Source organism: Sus scrofa, chromosome 6, assembly GCF_000003025.6.
Source record: "Sus scrofa isolate TJ Tabasco breed Duroc chromosome 6, Sscrofa11.1, whole genome shotgun sequence".
Classification (NCBI taxonomy): domain Eukaryota; kingdom Metazoa; phylum Chordata; class Mammalia; order Artiodactyla; family Suidae; genus Sus; species Sus scrofa.
The window spans coordinates 59,041,448-59,056,333 of record NC_010448.4 but is presented as its reverse complement, the minus strand read 5'-3'; the positions used below and the strand labels follow the sequence as shown (position 1 = coordinate 59,056,333).

Here is a 14,886-nt window from a genome sequence, read left to right as displayed (position 1 = left end):
GTTGGAGCTACAGCTGCCGGCCTACACCACAGCCGCAGCAAAGCAGGATCTGAGCCACATCTGCAACCTTCACCACAGCTCACGGCAACCCTGGATCCTTAACTCACTGGGCAAGGCCAGGGATCGAACCCACAACCTCATGGTTCCTAATCAGATTCATTTCTGCTGTGCCACGATGGGAACTCCTGGTTTTATCTTTAATGCTCCATCATATTAATGATAGCCATCGTAAAAACTTCTTCACTGAAATACCAATTTCATTATTTTTATTTTTTTGAGACTTGAAAATTCTTTTACTTTAAAAAATTATTTTGAGAAAAATAAATAAAAGATTAGTCATGTCATGGAACTATCTCTATTACTCTGGTATATCTATTACACGGATCTATTGTAAGGGGACTTAGCTTCTGTTTATTTTTTATTTATTTATTTATTTATTTATTTTTATTATTTTCCCACTGTACAGCAAGGGGGTCAGGTCAGCTTCTGTTTATTTTTATCTCTAGGTTAAGAAAGACATCTATTTTATCACTATTTCTGATGAAAGTTACATGTAGGCAGATGTGATAAATTCATTTGAGTAATAAAAAAATATATTAAAAAAAAGAAAGTTACATGTAGGAATGATGCCCATTGAAAAACACATTCTATTTAAGACATTGTTTCTTTTTTTCTTTTTAAAAAATTGTTTATTATAATTGACTTAAAATGTTCTGCCAATTACTTCTGTACAGCAAAGTGACCCAGTCATTCATATATATATGTATGTAAGAATGTGTATATACATGTATATTAGATTCCAGATATATGTGATATCAGATGGTATTTGTCTTTCTCTTTCTGACTTACTTCACCCAGTATGAGAGTCTGTAGTTCCATCTGTGTTGCTGCAAATGGCATTAGTTTGTGCTTTTTTATGGCTGAGTAGTATTGCATTGTGTATATGTACCACATCTTCCTAATCCAATCATCTGTTGATGGACATTAGGTTGTTTCCATGTCTTGGCTATGGTGTATAGTGCTGCAGTGAACATAGGAGTGCATGTATCTTTTTAAAAAGTTTTAAATTATAGTTGATTTACAATGTTCTGTCAGTTTCTGCTGCTGCATGTATCTTTTCTTCTTCTTTTTTTTTCTTTTTGTCTTTTTGCCTTTTCTAAGGCCGCTCCCGCGGCATATGGAGGTTCCCAGGCTAGGGGTCCAATCGGAGCTGTAGCCACTGGCCTACGCCAGAGCAACAGCAACGCGGGATCCGAGCCGCGTCTGCAACCTACACCACAGCTCACAGCAACGCCGGATCATTTACCCACTGAGGAAGGCCTGGGACTAAACCCACAACCTCATGGTTCCTAGTCGGATTCGTTAACCACTGCCCCACGACGGGAACACCTGCATGTATCTTTTTGAATGAAAGTTTTGTCTGGATGTATAACCAGGAGTGGGATGGCTGAACCATAGTGTAGTTATATGTCTAGTTTTAGGAGGAATTTACATACTGTTTTCCATTTTAAATCGATATAATCCCATTTGTTTATTTGTGCTTTTGTTTCCTTGCCTAAAGAGACAAATCTAGAAAGATTAACATCCGTGTCAAAGAACGTACCATTTATCTTTATTCTAGGAATTTAGGGTTTGTAGTCTTTCAATCGAGTTTTTAATGGATTTAGAGTAGATTTTTGTGTCTGCTTTAAGATAGTGGTCTATTTTTGTTTTTGTTTTTCTCTTTGTCTTTTCAGGGCCGCTCCCATGGCCTATGGAAGTTCCCAGGCTAGGGGTCCAGTCAGAGGTATAGCTGCTGGCCTGCGCCACAGTCACAGCAACGCAGAATCCAAGCCATGTATGTGATCTACACCTCAGTTCAGGGCAACGCTGGATCTTTAACCCACTGAGTGAGGCGGGGGATTGAACCTGTGTCCTCATGGATGCCAGTCAGCTTCATTGCTGCTGAGCCACGATGGGAACTCCTGTTTTTATTTTTGATGTGGCCGTCCAGTTTTCCCAACACCATTTACTGAAGAGACTATTCCTTCCCTATTGTATGTTCTTTGTTGTAAATTAATTGTTCATATATGTGTGGGCTTATTTCTAGGCACTTAATTCTGTTCTCTGATCTATGCATTTGTTTTTCTGCCAGTATGATTCCGTTTAGATTTCTATGGCTTTGTAGTGTGGTTGGAAGTCGGGGACTGTGATACCTCCTGCTTTGTTCTTTTCTTAAGATTGCTTTGTCTATTTGCAGTCTTCTCTGGTTCCACTTTAGAATTTTTTTGTACTCTTTTGTGGAAAATGTGTTTGGGAATTTGATAAACATAATATTGAATCGGTACATTGCTTTAGGTAATATAGACGTTTTAATAATTTTTAAATTAATCTTTTAAAGAATTTAGTGTTTCCAATCCATGAACATGGAATATCTTGCCATTTGTTTGTGTCTTCTTCAATTTCTTCCAACGATGTCTTATAATTTTCATTGTACAGGTCTTTCACTTCTTTGGTTAAATTTATTCCTAGGCATTTCAGTCTTTTGGTTGCATTTGGAAATGGGATCGTTTTCTTAATTTCTCTTTCTGGTAGCTCATTTTCAGTGTATAAAAATGGGACAGATTTTCATATGTTGATTTTGTATCCTGCAATTTTACTGTACTTGTTTATTTATATTATGATTTTTATTTTTTCCATTATAGTTAATTTAGTGTTCTGTCAATTTCTAACACAGTGACCCAGTATCATATACATATCTCATATATATACATATATATCTCATATATATATCATATATATATCTCCCATATATCTTATATATATATGTATCATATATATGATATATAAATGAGGTTATATATATGAGACTGGGTGTCACATATTTATATATTCTTTTTCTGGAGTTCCCATCATGGCTCAGCAGAAATGAATCTGACTAGCACCCATGATGACACAGGTTCGATCCCTGGCTTCACTCAATGGGTTAATGATTTGGCATTGCCGTGAGCTCTTGTGCAGGTCACAGACACGGCATGGATCTACTGTTGCTGTGTCTGTGGTGTAGGCCAGGAGCTACAGCTCTGATTTGACCCCTAGCCTGGAAACTTCCATGTGCTGCAGGTGCAGCCCTAAAAAGACATGTATATATTCTTTTTCTCACATTATCCTCCATCATATTTATCACAACTGGCTGGATATAGTTTCCTGTGCTATACAGCAGGATCTCATTGCTTATCCACTCCAAATGCAATAGTTTGCATCTATTAACCCCAGCCTCCCAGTCCATCCCACTCCCTCCCCCCACCCCCAGCAACCACAAGTCTGTTCCCCATGTCTGTCAGTTTCTTTTCTGTGGAAAGGTTCATTTGTGCTGTAAATTTGTTTCCAGATGTAAGTGATATCATATGGTATTTGTCTTTCTCTTTCTGACTTATCTTAGTATATAGAGTCTCTAGTTCCATCCATATTGCTGCAAATGGCATTATTTGGTTCTTTTTCATGGCTGAATAGTATTCCATTGTGTATATATACCACATCTTCTCAATGTTGTTTCCATGTCTTGGCTATTGTGAATAGTGCTGCTGTGAACATACAGGTGCATGTATCTTTTTCAGTGAAAGTTTTGTCTGGATATATGCCCAAGAGTGGGATAGCTGGGTCATATGGCAGTTCTCTATTTAGTTTTCTGAGGTACCTCCATTCTATTCTCCATAGTGGTTTTACCAGTTTATATTCCCAGCAACAGTGTAGGAGGGTACCCTTTTCTCCACACCCTCTCCAGCATTTGTTATTTGTTGACTTGTTAATGATGGCCATTCTGACTGGTGTGAGGTGGTACCTTATATAAGTTTTGATTTGCATCTCCCTAATAATCAGTGATGTTGAGCCTTTTTTCGTGTGCTTATTGGTCATCTGTATATCTTCTTTGGAAAAATGTCTACTCACGTCTTTTGCCCATCTTTCAATTGGGTGGTGGTTGTTTTTTTGTTTGCTTGTTTTTATTTTTTGCTGTTGAGTTGTATAAGTTCTTTGTATATTTTAGAGATTAAGCCTGGTACCAAAACAGACATACAGACCAATGGAACAGAATAGAGAACCCAGAAATAAACCCAGACACCTGCAGTCGATTAATCTTCAGCAAAGGAGGCAAGAATATAAAATGGGAAAAAGACAGTCTCCTCAACAAGTGGTGCTGGGAATACCGGACAACCACATGTAAATCAATGACACTGGAACACACTCTCACACCATGCACAAAAATAAACTCAAAATGGCTTAAAGACTTAAGCATAAGACAAGACACCATCAAACTTCTAGAAGAGAACATAGGCAAAACATTTTCTGATATTAACCTTCAAGTATTTTCTTAGGTCAGTCTCCCAAGACAACAGAAATAAAAGCAAAAATAAATCAAACTGACAAGCTTTTGCACAGCAAAGGAAACCATGAAAAACAAAAACAAAAAAGACAACCTACAGAATGGCAGAAAATAGTTTCAAATGATGTATTTATTTATAATTTCCAGTATTTTTTTTGTTGTTGGACTCTTGAGGGCTTCCTGTATATAAAATTGTATCACCCACAAATAGTGGCAGTTTTACTCCTTTCTTTCCAATTTGGATGCCTTTTACTTCATTACCTTTCCTAATTATTCTATATAGGACTTCCAATACTATGGTGAATAAGAGTGGTGAGAGGGGGCATCCTTGTCTTTTTCCTGATTTTATAGGGATAACTTTCAGTTACTCACTATAGAGTATGTTGTTAGCTGTGGGCTTGTCATTATGGCCTATTGTGTTGAGGTACATTTTGTCTAAACCTAGTTTATTGAGAGTTTTTATCATAAAAGAGTGTTGAATCTTGTCAGGTGTTTTTTTTTTTCCTACATCTATGTAGAGGATCTGTGGTTTTATCCTTCATTTTGTTAATGTGGTGTATCACGCTGATTGGTTTATGGACGCTAAGCCATCCTTGCATCTTTGGAGTGAATCCCACCTGATTATGGTGTATAATCCTTTTACTGTAACTTTTTTTTCATTTTTAAAGTATCCTTGATTTACAGCAAAGTGACCCAATCACAGTTCCCTGTGATGTGCAGTCGGGCCCCATTGCCATCCACTCCAAAGGTAATAGTTTGCATCCAAAAACACCAAACTGCCCGTCCATCCCACTCCCTCCCCCTTCCCCCTTGGGAACCGCAAGTCTGCTCTCCTTGGCTGAGGGATCTGTTTCTGTTTTGTGGGTAGGATCATCTGTGCCATATTTTAGATTCCGCAAGTAAGTGATGTCGTATGGTATTTGTCTTTTTCGTTCTGGCTGACTTCACTTAGGATGCAAATCTCTAGTTCCATCCATGTTGCTGCAAATGGCATTAGTTTGTCTTTTAACTGCTAAGCAGTATTCCTTGCATATATGTACCACATATTAATCCATTCATCTGTTGATGGTCATTTAGCTTGTTTCCGTGTCTTGGCTATTGTGAATAGTGGTGCCATGAAGTAGGGGTGCATGTAGCTTTTTGAATGAATGTTTTGTCAAGGTATATATACCCAGGAGTAGGATTGCTGCATCATATGATAGCTCTAAATTTAGTTTTCTGAGATTCCTCCATCCTTTTTTTCCATAGTGGTTGTACCACTTTACATTCCCACAAAGAGTGTAGGAGGGTTCCCTTTTCTCCACACCCTCTGCAGCCTTTGTTATTTATTGACTTGTGAAGGATGGCCACTCTGACAGGTGTGATGCGGTACCTGACTGTATTTGGATTTGCACTTCTCTAATGATTAGTGATTTTCAGCATTTTTCCATGTGCCTGTTGGCCATCTGTATGTTTTCTTTGGAGAAATGTCTATTCAGGTCGTCTGCCCATTTTTAAAATAGGGTTTTTTGGGGGTTTTGTTGTTGTTGAGTTATATGAGTTGTTTGTATATTTTGGAGATTAGGCCCTTATCTGTTGCATCGTTTGCAAAGATTTTCTCCCATTCTGTGGGTTGTCTTTTCATTTTTTTAATGGTTTCCTTTGGTGTGCAAAAGCTTTTGAGTTTAATTAGGCCTCACTGGTTTATTTTTTTCTTTATTGTCATTCTTCTAGGAGATAGATCAAACAAGATGTTGCTGTGATTTATGTCAAAGAGCCTTCTGCCTGTGTTTTCCTCTAGGAGTTTTATAGTATCTGACCTTGTATTTAGGTCTTTAGTCAATTTGGAGTTCATTTTTGTGTAGGGTTTTAGAGAGTGTTCTAATTTCATTATTTTCCATGTAGATTTCTAGTTTTCCCAGCACCATTTATTGAAGAGACTATCTTTCCTCCACTGTATGTTCTTTCCTCCTTTGTCATAGATTAGTTGACTGCAGGTGCTTGGGTTTATTTCTGGGCTATCTATCCTATTCCATTGATGTATGTTTCTGTTTTTGTGCCAGTACTGTATTGTCTAGATAACTGTAGCTTTGTAGTATTTTCTGAAGTCAGGGAGTCTGATTCCTCCATTTCTGTTTTTCTTTTTCAATATTTCTTTGGTTATTCGGGGTCTCTTGTGCTTCCATACAAATTTTAAAATATTCTGTTCTAGTTCTGTGAAGAATGTCCTTGGTAATTCGATAGGGATTGCATTGAATCAGTAGATTGCCTTGGGTATTATCGTCATTTTGACAATTTGACATACTGATTCTTCCAACCCAAGAGCATTGCATATCTTTCCATCTGTTTGTGTTATCTTTGATTTCTTTCATCAGTGTCTTATAGTTTTCAGAGCGTAGGTCCTTTGTCTCTTTAGGTAGGTTTATTCCTAGGTATTTTATTCTTTTTGATAAGATGGTAAATGGGATGGTTTCTCTTTCTGGTCTTTCATTGTTAGTATATAGAAATGCAGTGGATTTCTTTGTATTAATTTTGTGTTCTGCAGCTTTGTCAAATTCACTGATGAGCTCTAACAGTTCTCTGGTCCCGTCTTTAGGGTTTTCTAGGTACAGTATCATGTCCGAAGACAGTGATAGTTTCACTTCTTCTTTCCCAATTTAGATTCCTTTTATTTCTTTTTCTTCTCTGATTGCCATGGCTAGGACTTCCAAAACTATGTTAAATAATAGTGGTGAAAGTGTACATCCTTGTCTTCTTCCTAATCTTAGTGGAAATGTTTTCAGCTTTTCACCATTGAGAATGATAGTGGCTGTGGGATTTTCATATATGGATTTTATTATGTTGAGGTAGTTTCCCTCTGTGCCCACTCTCTGGAGAGTTTTTATCAGAAATGGGTGCTAAATTTTGTCAAAAGGTTTTTCTGCATCTATTGAGATGGTCATATGCTTTTTACTTTTCAGTTTGTTGATGTGGTGTATTACATTGATGGATTTGCAAATATTAAAGAATTCTTGCATACCTGGGATAAATCCCACTTGATTATGGTGTATGATCCCTTTAATATATATTTTATGCAGTTTGCTAATATTTTGTTGAGGGTTTTTTAAATCTACATTCATCACTTTGAAAGGTGAAGAGCTGAAAGCTTTTCCTCTAAATTAAGGAACGAGAGAAAATGCTCCCTCTCCCCACTTTTATTCAACCTAGTAATGGAAGTCCTAACCACAGCAGTTAGGCAAGGAAAAGAAATAAAATCCATCTACAATGGACACGAAGAGGAGTTTCTGTCGTGGCTCAGTGGGTTAAGAACACCACTAGTGTCCGTGGGGTTGTGGGCACAGTCCCTGGCCTCACTCTGTGGGTTAAGGATCTGGCATTGTGGTGAGCTGTGATGTAGGCTGGCAGCTACAGCTCCAAATGGACCCCTAGCTTGGGAATTTTCGTATGCTACAAGTGTGGCTATAAAAAGAAAGCAAAAAAAAAAAAAAAAGGCAAGAAAAAGTAAAACTGTTACTGTTGGTAGATGGCATGATACTATACACAGAAAACCAAAATTACTCCACCAAAATCTATAAATACTAATAGATGAATTCAGTAGAGTTTTAGGATATAAAATCAACATACAAAAAAATCTGTCTCATTTTTATACACTAAAAACAATCTAGTAGAAAGAGAAATTAAGAAAACAATCTCACAATTGCAACTAAAACAACTAAATAATTAGGAATAAATATAACCAAGGAGATTTAAGAAAAAAAAGTATTCTTAAACCTATAAGACATTGAAGAAATAAATTGAAGATGACACAAATGGAAAGAGATCTTATGCCCATGGATTGGAAGAATCAATGTCATTAAAATGTCCATTCTACCCAAAGCAAGTACAGATTCAGTGCAATCCTTATCAAAATACCAACAGCATCTTTCATAGAACTGGAACAAATAATTCTAAAATTTATATCAAAACACAGAAGATCCTGAATAGCCAAAGCTCTTGAGAAAGAAAAATAAAGGTATCGTGTTTCCAGACTTGAAACTCTACTGCAAAGCTCTAGGAATCAAGATGGTGTGTACTGGCACACAAACCAACCCAGAGATGGGTAGAATGGTACAGAGAGCCGTTTCTCAAGGCTCTGACCTTTCCATTCGTATAAGGATAAAAAGTTTCATAACAGAGAAGAACCTTTGTCCTGTTGGAGGCTTATAGGAACATTGTGACCAGACCTATATGGAAAGCTGTAAGAACAAAGGATCCAGGCATTAAAAAGTTTGTGCACCAACCAGCCACAGCTCCCCTTCTAGCATAAAAGAAGACTGAGTTCCAACTCAGGTAAGATGGTTCTTTGGGACAGTAGTCCACCATCTTTGTGGTTTCTCACTTTCCAAATGAAGTTGCCATTCCTTGCTCTAAGACCTCGTCTCTCTGTTGCGTGGTGAGCAGCATGCACTTGGACCTGATAACACATTCCCGAGAATGTTGGCAGAGGAGATGATGTTGGTGTCATGCTGGCTCTGAACTTCTTCAAGGGATGTTGCCTATAGCATGACGAAGCCCAGGCAGCAGAGCATAAAGGTCAGAGCTGAAAGAATAGATCCAATTTGGAGTCAGGTTTGTTCTTCTCTGTTACAAAGATATCGTATGCATATGCACCTTATCCTCTAGGATACATAGTTATGGGCCAGTGTGTCTCTTTCTTTTAATGGGTAATTATTATTATTTACTCTCCACATTGGCTGTAACAATGTATACTCCTTCCAGGGACACGTTGGGATTATAGGCACTCAGTATTTTCTCCCACAACTAACAGTGCCCTTATTCTCTGTTTACCTTTAATGTGGATATAGTAGAATTTTTGAATCCCATTTTCATGACACTGTGGCGTAACACTGAGGTAGGCATTACTGTGAATTTATTTATTTTTTCTGTCTTTTTAGTGCTGCACCTGTGGCATATGGAGGTTCCCAGGCTAGGAGTCGAATCGGAGCTCTAGCTGCTGGCCTACACCCCAGCCACAGTAATGTGGGATCTGAGCCACATCTGCAACCTACACCACAGCTAAAGGCAATGCCAGATCCTTAACCCACTGACTAAGGCCAGGGATTGAACCCACGTCCTCATGGATGCTAGTCAGTGTCATTTCCGTTGAGCCACACCGGGAACTCCACTGTGAATTTTTAAATTGCAGAAGACATATGTGCACATTGGGGCCATCAGTGAGGTGTGCTGCAGCTGGGTTGTTCTCATTTGCACCTCCCAACTGTGCATAGAGCACATCCACACTGGCACCTTGAAGTTGACCAAAAAGAGAGTATTTCCACCAAAGAAACAGACAATTGCCACACTTAGGACTTTTGAAAAATCATATATTTTTAGAGCTGTTTTCCCAGCATACCCACTGACTGTCAACTTCACATGCCACTGTACTCATCCAAACCGCTCTTCTTTCTGGAGAAACTCTACCAGGTGTCCTCTGATGAGAGAATGGATTGTTGGGAAAGTTTTAGGGAGTGATTTTAGATTTATATCTTCCAAACTGGAGATTGTTTTCACCCATTTATTCAGTTATTAAAACAGAGTCTGTGTTCTGGGATGGATGGATAAAGGTCAATAACACACATTAGTGAATGTGGAATTAAAAATAAAGGAACATATATTATATGTAAGTGAAACAACATGAGTGCATATAGTGAGGACCCAAACCTGCCATGTGAGAGAAGACAGGCCATCAGGGAGAGGCGTCCGTGGAGGAGGAGAGCACCTCGGTGTAACAGAGGCAGAGCCCTGCACGGGGACTCCCCAGTCCTCCGCCCGTACCCACACCCCGTCTCTCCCTCCATGGTCTCAGCAGGCAGTTCTCACAACACTGCAGATTCTCTTCCAGAACCTCCTGTGCCCATCGGGTCATTGCCAAGGCTCTGCCACTCTGAACGGTGCCCTGTGGCCTCTGTGCTCAGCTCCTGGCCGCGTCTTGGGTTCCTCCATGGCCGTGTTGAGCCTGGAAGAGCAGAATCCCGAGGCCCAGCAGGATCAGGGCAGCCAAGGCCATCCGGACGAGGTTCCCCACTGTGTAGTCTTGTGGGGGAAAAGCTAGGGGTTGTGGACAGAGAGGTCACAGAGGTGAGGGCAGATCCCAGTCCCCCCAGAATCCTGGGCACAGCCTCCCCTTTATAGGACCTGCACCCCAGAACCCAGCCCCATAACTGAGGATTCCTCCTCCTCACCGCTCGTGGGATCTGGCTGGTTTTGAGATGGGCGGATGGTGTCTGCTGCCCCTGAGAATCATGAAGTGGGGGTGTGAGTGCAGAGTTTCTCCCAGGCTCTGTGTTCTCAATGCTCCCAGTTCTTATAACTTTTACACAGTTCCTTAATGAACCCTGTCTCTACTCTGCCAGGCTCCCTCTGATCTCCTCCAGTGGATTCCTCAGCCTCCCTGTGTTCTTTAAATTCAGAACCTGCTTTTGAATCACTTTGGTTCAGAGGTGGTGGTGCCTCAGGCTCTCAGGATTAGTGAGAAAAGTGGTCTCTCAGTACAGAAATAATTGAGTGCGGTGTGTTCTGTGTTCAGTCTGAGATGCAAAACCCTAGAATCTATTCTCCCACATCTGAGAGTTCCCACTGATTCATTAGCCAAGGATCCAGGACTCAGAGATGTGATGCTGTAGTCAGGGGCAACTGAATGTCCTCCTTTGTGGAGCACCCCGTTTCCCCTCCTTCATTACTGTGTCAGACATTTCTTAAGACAGAACCCTGGGTTGACTGAGAAAAGGCAGGCAAGGGTCCCCTTACCTGAGACCACGAGCTCCAGGGAGTCACTGGGGTGTGACAGCAGGTAGGGGTCACTGCTGAGTGAGCCGTAGCACCTGTAGGTCCCCCTGTGGGCCGAGGTCACAGGAGTCATGGAGAATTGGGCCTGAAACTGCTGACCATAGTATTTTGATCTAAGACACAGGGGAGCATTGGCTGCCCCCTCCTTGGACAGAAGGAAGGTGTCTATCGGACTCCATGACCAACACAGCAGCGTCACGTTATCTCCTGTGGCCACCGAGGGGCCCGGGTGCACCAAGAGGGAGGGTGTGTCGGGGAGCTGTCCTGGAGAGAGGGAGGGGATGAGGAGCTGCCGGCTGCCTGGTTCTGAACTGAGACACGGCAGGACCTCTCTGAGACGCTCATCTGTGTCTGTGTTTCTCTGAGCCTCTCCATCCCCCCAACCCCCTGTCTGTCCCTCCCTCCCTGGGGACCCCTCCCCCTGGTCCCAGCATCCCCCCTGGGGCTCCCCCAGCAGGGCCTATGCAGAGTGTGGGTCCCCGCCTGACCCGCTGGCTCCTCACCTGCCACCAGGATGTCCAGGGGGTCACTGGGGGCCGACCACAGGGAGGAGAGGTTGTGTCCACCGTAGCATCTATACCGGCCCCCATGGAGGCTGCTCACCTCACTCAGAGGGAAGTGGGCCTGCGAGAGCCCAGCCTGGGGCTGCCAGGCAGGGCGCTGGGGGAGGTCCCGTGCCCCCTCCTTGGCCAGAGCGAACCTGTCGTAGCTGATGGCAGAGCGACACTGGAGGGTCAGGCTCTGTCCAGAGGCCACGACAGGGCCCTGCGGGGTCAGGAGGGAGGGCTTCCCAGAGCCCCCTGGGGAGAGAGAGCCCTGGGTTAGGGGCTGCTTCCCCCATGACCCCCTTGTCCCTCCTGGCCCCCAGGTCTCACTGTCTCTCACACTCTGGGTTCTGGTCCAGGAGCCCCACCCCCTGAGCCTCCCCCTCACATGGGGCTCTGCTCTGAGCCAGGCCCCCAGGGACCTGCCTGAGGCCTCAAAAGCCTCTGGGACCAGGCTGGGCCCCCCTCACCTGAGACCAGGAGCTCCAGGGGGTCACTGGGGTGTGACCACACCTGGGGTTTGTCTCTGAAACAGCCATAGCATCTGAAGGTCCCCCTGTGGCTGGGGGTCATGGGGCCCACAGGGAACAGAGCCCGGGTCTGCCCATTGGCACGTTGCTGTGTGTCCAGGGTCCAGGAGGACTTGTGTTCTCCTTCCTTAGTCAGAATGAACCTGTCATATCCGTCCTGTGAGCCACACTGGAGGGTCACGTTCCCTCCTGAGGCCACCACAGGGCTGGGCAGGGCTGAGAGGGTAGGTTTTCTGTGGGCTCCTAGGAGAGAGGGAGGCAGCTTGTTACATGGGGCTCACAGCCCCTGAGCTCCCCCAGGGCTGGGCTGTGAGAGGGACCCACCCTGAGAGCAGACCCCTGCCTGAGGGTAGAGCCTGAGGCTGGGCCCCCTGAGTGTCCTCTCACCTGTCACCACCAGCTCCAGGGCGTCACTGGGCTCTGACCTGCCAATGGGACTGTGACAGGAACAGTGGTATCTCCCTGCATAGTCCTTTGTCATGTGTGCAATGGAGAACTTGATGTTGTCCCTTGGCTCCTGTAGGCTCTGTGTGTCCAATGGCTCTATGTGTCCCTCTGTATACAGATGGCACTCCTGGGCCTCCAGGTTCCCCTGACACCATATGGTCACAGGGTTCCCCCAGGTGACCAGAGGGCCTGGCTCAGCCCAGAGGGTGGGTTTGGGGAGGGTTCCTGGGAGGAAGTCAGAAGCTGAGTCCAAGGACCTCCCCACCCCTCATTCCCCAGCTCAGCCCAGCGCTCCTCTGGGTTGCACCACCATCATCCTAGAATCTCTGAGCCCACCACCCTCCAAGTTCCCAGAGCTGAAGTAAGAGGTGGGGACATGGCAGCCCAGGGAGGACTCACCTGTAGGGTTCCGGGTCCTCTGGCCCAGACTTAGCCCTGGAAGAGAGTTCCTGTGAGAGATTTGCCACCAAATGTGTAGGCTCATATTCTTCCCATCAGGACCCCAGTCTTCCTGAACCACATGAGCTGAGGTCCCCCACGAACCAGGGGTGGTAAGCATCCCCATCCCCTCCTGCTCTCCCCCTCCCTGCTCTGCAGAACTGACCAAGGCAGAGAAGAGCAGAGAGGGTGGAAATCATAGCTCCAGCTCTGAGCACTCCCTCCCATGCAGATAAGGAGACCACAGGCCCTGGAGGACAGACAGATGCACAGGATGTGGTATGTCAGGGGCTGCAGCTGCCCACCTGTGTTCCCACAGCTGTGGACCCACAGCAAGGGGACTGCAGGCCCTCTGGAGGCATCTCAGCCCAGATCTGAGGTCTCATCTGACTCCTGACTGTTTTTGCCTGGCCTGAACTCCTGTTCAGAAAGGGCAGGGACTCAACTTCCCATCCTGAGTCAGCCCCTGATGGGTGTCTCTAAATAGAACTCAGAACTTACTTTCCAAGTGCCTCCCAAATGGAATGTACTTCTTGTCTTTGGTCAGTTCATCAAGAAATCATTACGGAGCACCAATTATGTACAGGGCATTAGTGCCACACACCAGAAATACATCCGTGATACAGCTAAGCTCATTTGCCACATTTGGGGAATTCAGATTTGCAGAATATGTGTATCAAACACTAATATTCAGTTATCTTTTTAAAGGAAAAATATGGAGAAATATGAGAATAACTAGGGCTCATGTCTAGCCTGTGATTGTGAGAGTAGCTGTTTGAGAAGGATGGGAGTGAGAACATTCTAGAGATGAAAGGACATTCTATAGAACCCTAGAGACACAGAGACTGTCTGAAGGAGAGGAGACGAGGAGGAGGTGCTTGTCATGCAATGTCCACCATGCAAGGGCTTTGACTTTTATATTTAAGAGAAATGGGATAGATAAGCAAAAGACTGTATGATAGGAAAATTTTATTGAGCTCATATTGGCTGCTATATAGCAAGTGGAAAGGAGATTATACTTAAGTTTTTTTCACTTAAAAAGAATAGTTCAACTCCAATTACTCCAAAACTGGTGTGTCAGCCAGTATTCTAAATCATTTACGTGGATTTCTCATATTATACCCACATACTCCTTAATGAGACAAAAATGCATTAACAGGCGATGTAAATGATAGAGTTTCCCTTTATGTCTAGTTTTGACTGGGTGTTGGGAAGGAATTTGTTGTGTACGGGTGTCTTCAGAGAAGCTGATACAGGAAAGAACAGAAGTGTTAAATGCCCATTTTCTTTCTTTCTCTCTCTCTCTCTTTCTTTCTTTCTTTCTTTCTTTCTCTCTTTCTTTCTCTCTTTCTCTCTCTCTTTCTCTCTCTCTTTCTTTTTCTTTCTTTCTCTCTCTCCCCCACCCCATGTGTATTTGTGGTATAACTGTAGGAGTCTGGTTTTGAGGGAAGCAGAAGTGAGAGATGAAGTTGGAGGGTCACATCTGGATGATCATGAATAGCCTTGAGTTCAGATAGAAGACTTTGGAGTTTACCCTGAAGACAGTGAGCACCATGGAAGGATGTTGAGCAGGAAATATTCTGAAATGGACGTTAGAAAGACTGAGAAGTGGAGGATGAATTGGAGACAGGAATGTGGGCCTGGAACTCAGGCCCAGGAGGATGGTGGATGTGACCACATAGGCCAAGCCTGTCCATGTGCAGGCCCTGAGCTGGACTCTATTGATGCCGAAGACAGCAGGGGTCAGAGGGATTCTGGAGGC

The 14,886-nt window shown here is 43.5% G+C and overlaps 1 protein-coding gene across 8 annotated transcripts; it reads right to left on the bottom strand.

The window, feature by feature from the left end:
* On the bottom strand, positions 9,688-13,453 carry PIGE-108A11.3 (leukocyte immunoglobulin-like receptor-like). 8 transcript variants are annotated; one of them, XM_013988693.2, is made up of 8 exons: positions 13,291-13,448; positions 13,086-13,121; positions 12,627-12,911; positions 12,180-12,482; positions 11,668-11,964; positions 11,126-11,428; positions 10,561-10,611; positions 9,688-10,426 (listed from the first exon to the last, which is right to left on the bottom strand). In XM_013988693.2, the coding sequence occupies exons 1-8, from the start codon at positions 13,322-13,324 to the stop codon at positions 10,290-10,292; spliced, it is 1,446 nt and encodes a 481-aa protein (XP_013844147.2). In that variant the 5' UTR covers positions 13,325-13,448; the 3' UTR covers positions 9,688-10,289.